Source organism: Hemicordylus capensis, chromosome 1 (genome assembly GCF_027244095.1).
Source record: "Hemicordylus capensis ecotype Gifberg chromosome 1, rHemCap1.1.pri, whole genome shotgun sequence".
NCBI classification, from domain to species: domain Eukaryota; kingdom Metazoa; phylum Chordata; class Lepidosauria; order Squamata; family Cordylidae; genus Hemicordylus; species Hemicordylus capensis.
In genome coordinates this window covers 197,157,549-197,166,694 of record NC_069657.1, presented here as the reverse complement: position 1 = coordinate 197,166,694, position 9,146 = coordinate 197,157,549, and the positions used below count along the sequence as shown (strand labels likewise).

The 9,146-nt window shown below is 48.9% G+C and overlaps 1 protein-coding gene across 5 annotated transcripts; it reads left to right on the top strand.

The window, feature by feature from the left end:
- The first annotated feature begins 286 nt into the window (after positions 1-286).
- On the top strand, positions 287-8,305 carry DLX2 (distal-less homeobox 2). 5 transcript variants are annotated; one of them, XM_053266302.1, is made up of 6 exons: positions 287-473; positions 1,884-2,040; positions 3,117-3,199; positions 4,308-4,618; positions 4,950-5,137; positions 6,731-8,305. In XM_053266302.1, exons 3-6 carry the CDS (start codon positions 3,189-3,191, stop codon positions 7,139-7,141), a joined length of 921 nt encoding a protein of 306 aa, XP_053122277.1. In that variant the 5' UTR covers positions 287-473; positions 1,884-2,040; positions 3,117-3,188; the 3' UTR covers positions 7,142-8,305. The 5 variants fall into 5 exon arrangements, with proteins under 5 accessions (XP_053122277.1, XP_053122287.1, XP_053122270.1 ...); XM_053266312.1 differs by having other exon boundaries at positions 287-748; positions 4,376-4,618; XM_053266295.1 differs by having other exon boundaries at positions 287-748.
- The last annotated feature ends 841 nt before the right edge of the window (positions 8,306-9,146 follow it).

Sequence of the window (9,146 nt, the reverse complement as noted above, 5' to 3'; positions counted from 1 at the left end):
TCGATGGACATGATCAAATTATAATAAACAGCACATTATGCCCTCTCTCTCCACCCACCCACCCAGCCACCCCACCCCGCCTCCAGCATTATTCATCTATGAAAATGTTGTGCTCTTTGCCTTTGTCTGGAGCGACTTTGTCAATAGTGTGTCGAGCCGATAAGGGGAATGTTTGAGGCAAACGCCCAAAGACAATGCAGTCAGCACCCCTATATTCTCCCTCTCCCTCCCTCAAGGCACTTCTACGTTGACCGAAAACGACGTGTTGCTTACCTCACAAGCACAATCAAGGTTCTAGAATGAGCTTGAAGGACTTGAGATGGCTTCCCACGGAACTATGCCCACGAATTGTGATCTAAGCCCCACTGAGTTTACTGCTGAGTAACATACTCAAGATTGCGCTGCACACAGACACCGCCACTGCAAACATGACAACCCAGTCCTGTTGTCTGAGGCTGAACACGAGCTATTGTGTAAGGGGCGAGGTACTATTTTCGGGTGCATGAAAACTTCTTGTAGAGAGAGCGCGAAAGAAAGACAAGGACTGGTCTCCCTCCTTTGAATCAAGTCTACACACACTGGCACGTCAAACTCTGTACAGAGGACTTTATTAGTTCCCTGGGATCACACTAGCGTGACAACGGTACCGGAGAAAGAGTTGACTGGACATCTCCGCATCGTGGCCCTTCCTCGCTTTCCCCTCTTCATCTTCGTCCAAATGGGGCCTTTCCTTCAAATGTATATAAAGGTAAAGTGTGCCCTCAAGTCGATTTCGACTGCTGGCGACCACACAGTCGTGTGGTTGTCTTTGGTAGAATACAGGAGGGGTTTGCCATTCCCTCCTCCAGCGCAGTATGAGCTGATATTTGTTGCTAATAGGGAATGTCACCGTAATACTTTCAAGGTCCTTGCCCATTAAAAACTTATCCAATCTTAGTTGTTTTCCAATCTTTCCCGTTTGTTCTGGGGATGTACGGGGGCGTGTTTCCGAAACCAGTTTCCCTGTGTTTATTTTTTTAAAAAACAGTTCCAGTTACCAGGCAAGTAGCAAAACAAAAATGTAAAATAAGTAAAAATGAGTTCTGGGGCTCCAAAAGGCAGAGAAAGGATGCGGGGGGAAGAAAATACAGATTATCAGGTTGAGGAGCTCAGCACAGAGACTGAGGAGGCTCCTGTGTCCAAGTGACACTGAGTTACTCTAAAAGCCCACTAACTTTCAGTAGGACCTCTAGTAAATGTAGTCAACCACTGAGGACAAATCGATGTTTGCGCATAAGTGGGGAGGTTGTATGGAAGGATTTAAAAGTGGCTCAAAACAACTTCGGAAAGGTTACTCTGAAAAGTTACTCGATGCCCCAAGGGCTCCATTTCAGGTTTTAATAGGGGATGGAAATACAAAGAGATTTCGGAGGGTGGAGGGAGCAACCGTATATTCAAGATTAAATCCGGGCCCCCGCCAGAAAAAGAAAAAGAAAAGAAAACCACCCCAGCAGCTTTTTAAAGAGCTTTTGTTGGGCCACTTTTGTCATGCGTCACACAAACAAAAACAACTGGCGATATCACTGGTCCTGAGGACTCATCTCACGTGGCCTGAAACTGTCCCGGGCTGAACGGCGCCCCCTGCATTTCTCAAGGTGAAACCTTCCCTGCTCTTTTCTCGGAGGCATTAGAAAGAATAAGCAAGGAAACGTCAGCAACTCAAACGAAGGAAGTTGTCTTGCAAGTGCTGAGTCGTCGGCGCCTTCAGCCGATACGGTCCCGTTACAGCCGGTGACCATTCACTCTGGCGGAGGCGGAGGCCCTTTGCGGTCAATTGAGCTAAATCGGCCCCAGAGGGCTAATCAGTCACCCAGTCTCTTCTGTGTCCCCCTTCTAAAACTCAGCACCGCGGCGCTATTTAATGTCGGAGGCTCCCTTTTTAATTGTTCCTGAAATGAAACAAACACTCCAAGGCGGATTTTCTCATCGCCGGCCCCTCTTCGGCACGTCAACTTGCCTCCCACCAGGTCGCTGTTGGAACAAGTTGGTTCAGCCACACAGGTATGTCTCTTTCTTCTGAGGATTTCAGGCGATGCGCGCTGGCACAGTGCTGCGGCTTTTAATTACTATTTTGCTCGGTTGGTGATTGAAGAGCCTGGCGCCTAGGTGCGATTACACCGTCTCCTACCTGGCCTCGTCGCAGACATAGAGGGAGGGGTTTTCTCACTAGGTGGCGCTAAAAGGCAAGGTCACCCACACATCCACGAGGTCCGTCCTTTCCACCTTCACTCTCCTCTCCTTCCTAAGAGAGGGGGGACACATTAGGCTACTAAGAAACCACATTTGTTAATAGTAGGCAGCTCTTGAGTTACTTTTTGGAAATAGGACTATAAAGGGGGCATTTCGTTAGAAGTACTATAGCATATGACTGTAGTTGTGTGTGTGTGTGTATTTATACAATTAGATGTTATGGCTACATATGTTAGAAACTGTGGACATTCTTGCAGTGAACACTGAATGGTTGCTGTTGTTTCTTTAAATGACTTTCTTTACCCAAATGGCTGAGCGAGTTTACAATATGTCCTCACCTCACTTTATCCTCCCTGCAAGGCAAAAACATCTTGACTAGCTTGAGGCTAGTCAAGATATGGATTTCATGATAGTTCCAGGCACCAACTTTTGGTGTGTAGGCCTTGGAGGGAGCGGTTGGGGGGTATCTATTCATTATGAGACAGTATCTAAACATAGTCAATGAAGGTATTTTTAAAAAACATGCTTCCAAACGAGCAGTACATTTTCCACAGCCTTTCACTCAAAACTCTTAGCTTTGTTTAACCATGAGCCAATATGCCTTATACCACCCACCCCCCATTGACACACACAAGCAAAGCATGTATATTATTGTGTAAACTGATGAAAACAGGTAGGATAATGGGGGGGAGGGTTGCCATGGTTGCAACTAATTGCCATGGTGGCAACTATTAGAAGTTGAACAAAATCTGAGATATTGAAAACAGGGGCATAGTTATAATAGGCAACCTTTCCTGAGAGAAGTAAAGTTAGCAACTAACTTCACTTTGGCCTTCTTTCACTCTAACAAGCGCTTCACCTTTGTTTCCCTATTGCCTCCTTGTAAGGTGAGAAACAACACCTCTTGGAATATCAAATACCTCGATGAAGAAATCCTACTTATACGGAAAGCACCCAAGATGGAAAATGGGTAAGTAGATTTTGATTTGTTTTACGATTGTGGCAGCCTCTGGGCCAATATTATTTTGGATATGATTTTAATAGGTTATTGTGTATGTACATACAGACTATGATCATATCTTACTAGAAGATGTATTTCCTGGTCTAAAGAGAATAAAAGCTGAAGAATCTAGCCTTGATTATTCTCACACTCTCTTTCTTACACACAAGTTTAGATGCTGGTCTACAAATGACAAACAGAAAAATCACACACACACACGGTTTTGTTTTTGTAATGTTCCCCGTCCCCTCACTAGACCACATCCATTCATATATATATATATATATATATATATATATATATATATATATATATATGGATGTGGTCTAGTGAGGGGACGGGGAACATTACAAAAACAAAACCGGGTGTGTGTGTGTGATTTTTCAGTGTATATATATAAAATTTATTTTCTTCCCTTTGGTACTTCTTAGCCATATGTGAGGCGCCTCCACTGCCCAGGGAAGCAAAGACTGGAAGGCGTGGGGGGCGAGGGGGAGAGAGAAGGGGGAGATGAGAGAAAGAAAGCGAGAGAATACAATGTGACCGGAGACGTGGATTGGCTGTTGCTAGGTGACGTAGCCCACTCTCACGTGACTGGTGTTAAATGCCCGCCTGGCAGCACCCAGGAGCCGCAGACAATCGTACAGCCGCTGCTGGGGAGGCAGGCTGAGAACTGCTGCTACAAACTGCCCAGGGGTGGATCTGTGTGCAGAAACACAGACAAAAGTTTGAGTGGCCAAGGGACGATGGCTGCGTCCTGTCCTCTTCCTCCAGCAGAGACTGCAGTAGCAGCGGCGGCGACAACTCAGAGGGGTCCCCAGTGATCTCTCCTCTTTTGCTTGGAGTTTCCAGCTTGCAAAACAAAACAAAAGGGGGGGGGGGGGCAAACTTTGCCACTCGCCCTGCTGCGGAGAGAAGATCCAGGCTGCTTTCCCTCCCTGCTGCTCGCTGCCTTTCTGTATACTTGGAGCGAGCGAGGGAGGGAGGGAGCGAGGGGGCGGGGATAGAGGATCAGGATGACTGGAGTCTTTGACAGCCTTGTCTCAGATATGCATTCAAACCAGATTACCTCCAGCAGTTACCACCAGCACCACAGCTTGCACAAGCCCCAGGAATCTCCCACTTTGCCCGTCTCCACGGCCACAGACAGCAGCTACTACACCAACCAGCAGCAGCAGCAGCACGGAGGCGGTGGAGGAGGGAGTGCAGGTAACAACGGAAGCAGCGGGTCGCCCTATGCACAGATGGGCTCTTACCAATATCACCCGACCAGCATCAGTACGGTGCCCTACTCCACCAAAGCCGGCAGCTACGATCTGGGATACTCCGCCTCTTATAGTTCCTATGCACCCTATGGGACAAGGACGCCTCCGGTTAGCAACGATCCTGGTAAGACTCAAAGCCTCCGTGAGGGGAGAAGGTGTGTGTCGCGGGGGGCGGGGTGAGAGAAACTTCCTCCAAAAGTGTAGCGCCCTTCCCAGTCTTTCCATCTACCCATTAAACTGGAGTGATGTAACTAGGCAGAGGGAGAGACAGCAGGCGCGTGTTTGGGTTGGGAGCTTTTGTGACGACGGGCTCTCTCGCCCTCTCTCACAATTTCAGGGAGATGCTGTGGTGTGGTCTACCCAGTTTGGAGGCAACGTGAAACCTCCGCCACCCACAAAGGGACTGTTTGTGGTGCTTGAGCCCGATTATTCAGCTTTGTTTTCCTCCTTTGCAGCTGAGAAAGAAGAGGGCGAGCCCGAGATCCGGATAGTCAACGGGAAGCCAAAGAAAGTGCGGAAGCCAAGAACCATCTACTCCAGCTTCCAGCTGGCAGCCTTGCAGCGGCGTTTCCAGAAGACCCAGTACCTGGCGCTGCCCGAGAGAGCTGAGCTGGCAGCCTCGCTAGGCCTCACCCAAACTCAGGTAAGCAAGGGAGGAATAGGAGGTCCCAGTCAAGTCCCCGAGTTGAGCGCTCTGGGGTCCTCCAGCCTCCCCATCTATTCAAACTGACTGCTGGCTAGTTTGTGACAAGGAGTTGGCCAGGCGCTTTGCCATAAACAATCCAGCAAAGCTGCCCCTCTGCTTAGTACGGCGATGTTTTCCCTTCCTTCCTGATTGGTTATGTGGGTGACTTCAGCTCCCCACACGTAAATAGACCACAAACAGCCGACCCACGATAAAGCTATGGACAGAATAGAATATTCAGTACCTGAAATAGATAGATATGCCACAATCCAGATTCTGTTAAACTCCAGCTTCAATGGGGGTGGGGAGTTAAGGACGTTAAGGCTGGATCAAGCCCTCCGTAGTATATTCTGAGAGCGGGTTTAGGTGTGCTTAAACCGATGGGTCTGTAACAGGATTAAGCACTCCTCTTTATAAGATTGTGGCCTGTATTATAGAGGTGCCCAAATATCACACGTATTAGAAAGAATCATAATCCAGAAAACGCAATAAAGCGTTGTCCTCTTTCTAATCCATACCTCAGTAAACCCGGCCTCGCCTTTGCATAATGCAAATTACTCCAGCCGATGACCACGCTTTCTTACTCTCAAACCAAATGTTACAACACTTCTGTTATTTTAGTGCATATTGGGGACAGCCCGGTGAAGATTGTATATCCACTTTTGCCATTGCCGGCGGCGAAATCAAGCGGGAGTCATGGTGGAGAACTTTATCCAGAAGGAAAAGACGCGCTCAAGGTGTTTCCTTGGGAGTAAGCTTGTCAATTGAACTTACTTCCAAGTAAACATGCTTGATCGTTGTTATCGAATCCAGCCACCCAAATTTAACCTCTCCACTAAGCAGAAGCCTCAGAAATCCCTGGGGCCACCCCTTGCCGAGCGTCCTCATTCGAGATGCACGCACGCAACAGCGCCCTAGCCTAACTAGAACGTCCCCAAAACGGCCACAAAGACTTTAGAGAAACTTTTGTGGCCGTTTTGGGGACGTTCTAGTTAGGCTAGGGCGCTGTTGCGTGCGTGCATCTCGAATGAGGACGCTCAGCAAGAAACTCCCAGCAAATCTCCTCGACTAGTTTAATTTAAAAAACCTCCCTCTCTCCCCGCTGACGCTGCCTGGACATATCTCCTCTCCCATCTCAGCCAAACCCACCCGGTCAGACCCACGGCCTATGCCTTGTTTGCGGGTTGCGCCTGAAGTGGGCAGGCGGGGACGGCAGCGATGGCTGCTTCTGTCTCTTTCCCCACGTCCCGTAAGAAATAGTTGGGAGTGAGGGCACTTCCGGCTTGGCCAAAACAAAGCACAGTGAAACCGGCCTCCGGGAGATGCCTGCAAAAAGGCAGGAACTGCTTTGAGAAATCACGGCGCGAAGGAATCCGCTGTAAAAGGCGGCTGGCCGTGGAGGAGGCAGAAGCGGGAGAGTTATCTGGAGTATTCGCGGCCCCAAGTGTCTGGGGAGGGGGGCCGCCTAGTGCTGGTGGTTGTTGTGTTGTCGCTGCTGCTGCCGCCGCCTCGTTGATCATTCCCGCCTTTTCTCCTCCTCCCTTTGGCAAGGTGAAGATCTGGTTCCAGAACCGCCGGTCCAAGTTCAAGAAAATGTGGAAAAGCGGCGAGCTCCCTGCCGACCAACTCCCCGGCGCCAGCGCCTCTCCGCCTTGCTCCTCGCCTCCGGCCTCAACCACTCTAGCCTGGGACTTTGCTCCTCACCCGCAGCGAATGAGCACTGGAGGAGCCGCCAGCGGGGGCGGGGGCAGCGCGGGCTCCAGCCCCGGCGCTCCCGGCGGGACTGCTGCTTTCCTCGGTAACTACTCGTGGTACCACCAGGCCTCCAGCGCCGCCGCTTCCCACTTGCAAGCCGCCTCCCCGATCCTGCAGCAAGGGCAGTCTCACCAGCACCACCCCCACCTCCATCATCACCACCACCACCACCACGGCGCTGCTGTCAGCGCAGGGACAATTTTTTAACCGCACCAGGTTTGCTTGCTCACGCGCGCTGTCCCCCCACTCCCCAAGAGGAGGTCCGGGAAGGAGGGAGGGGGCCCCATTCACAGCCCTTCTGTCTTCGCCGGACTGAGGTACACACAGCGCTAGTACTTTCTAAAGAATCTAATACTTTTCCCTACTCCAGCGTGAATCAGTAACAGCTCCTGGCCAGGGGGTACTTTCTATACCCAGAGAGAGACTGAGCCTTCCCTGAAGTTTGGACCTAATCAGGTCTGGTTACACTCCCCGCGCGCGCGCACGCACACACACACACCCCTTCAAATCAGAACACTCCTAATTCAGTCAGCGGCTTTGAAATCACTGGCAACAGTCCCAGCGACAACCATGGAATCCGGATAAAGCTGTGGTCCTAAACTTGTTCCAAAATGTTCAACAGAGTTTTCTCCTTCAGGGTTATTTTTCCCCGTCCAGTGTTGTTTTACATCCCTTCTTTTTCCATTACATCCACCGTGGGTTTTCCTACCGTCCGCCTACTAGTCTTCAGCAAATATTACTCTTTTAAAGAAAATACAAATCCATTCTCCTCCCGTTCCCATCAAATCACTAGTGCAGAATTTCTTATTTATTTTTATTATTATTATTTTTGTAAACGTTTTTATAGGTGCCTTTGCAGATGACCTCATTTTGATGTTGGGAAAGAAGATAAATAATTTTTATATGTAGATATTTAAAATTTAAAAAAAACAAACCAACCCAACTGTGTTTAAATTATCTTTTTTTTAATGTTTGCAGGACTTTTTCTTCACAAGGAACAATATGTTTGTAATAAAGTTGTTTGTGTTGACTTTTCCTCCTCTTGGCTTCTTGTATAAAAAAAAAAGAGAGAGAGAGAAAAGGTTCAGTTCGACAGCCTGTATTTGTTTGTTTTGTGAAACAAGATTTGTTAATGCCATAATTTTTCTCTTTCTCTCTGGGCAGCTCCCATACATTCTTTATTATTCTGTTTTATATGTTTCCTCTTCAGTGTCAAAAATAATAAGCTACTGATTTTTTTTTCCTCGTTTAAACCTTTAAAATCTAAAAGGGTATTTTCTTGGTTATTTATTACAAAAGCGAACAAAAATACTCAATGTTACTTTTACAGTATGAAAAGATTATTTAAATAAATTATTGTTTCCACCGTCAGTACTGCTTCCGAGACCAATTTCTTTGGAAACTCCCATAGTCACCAGTAAGGGAACTACAGGGGATTGTGGACTGAGTGGGAAACCTATCCCACTGCCCCCACGCCAGGGTCGCCTATTTTATTTCTCCCCGGTCCCCATGGTATACACAGAATAGTATTCTACATTCACATTCGTTTTTCCAACTCTTTCTTGCAAATCAGCTCCGTGGAAGAGTTACCATTCCTCAAGCAGACAGGGAAGCCTGCATTTTCTTCGTCGCTCTAAAAAGGACGTTGAGAGTATTTTGAGAGGATGTACTTGCTCTCCTTCGCTTGCCATCAGAATAGTTGTGGCTGTATGGTGCGTATGAAGGAGGCTGATGCATTTTTGAGGTGCTGCGGAGTGGCATCTTCAGGAGACTTTCGCCGGGCCCCCTTTGCCAACCATTCCCCCACTAGAAGAAGGCAGGAGCCGCCGCAGCCCTCCCCCGCTCGCTCGCCTCACTCGGCAGCCATGAATCACTCAGCACGCTCCTCCTCGCTCGCCTAGACTCAGCCCCTCCCCACTGCGCTCTGGCGCCACAAACATTTAGGGAGTCCGGGACAGTCTCCAGGCGGCTTCCCGCGCTGGAATCCGGGCAGTGTGGCTGGGCTGCTGCTGCCGCTCTTCCGAGTGTTGGTAACCGATTCCAGTCACCAGTTCCCGCTGGACGCAGCACACCGACACCAGGACACATCCGCTACCTGCGGAAGAAGTGCATTCATCAGCTAGGTTCTAAATGCAGTCTCCTGCGTGTGTGTGTGTTGAAGTGCTCACTGTTAGTGCCCTGAAACAGATGGGACTTCTCTTTCCCAGCTAAG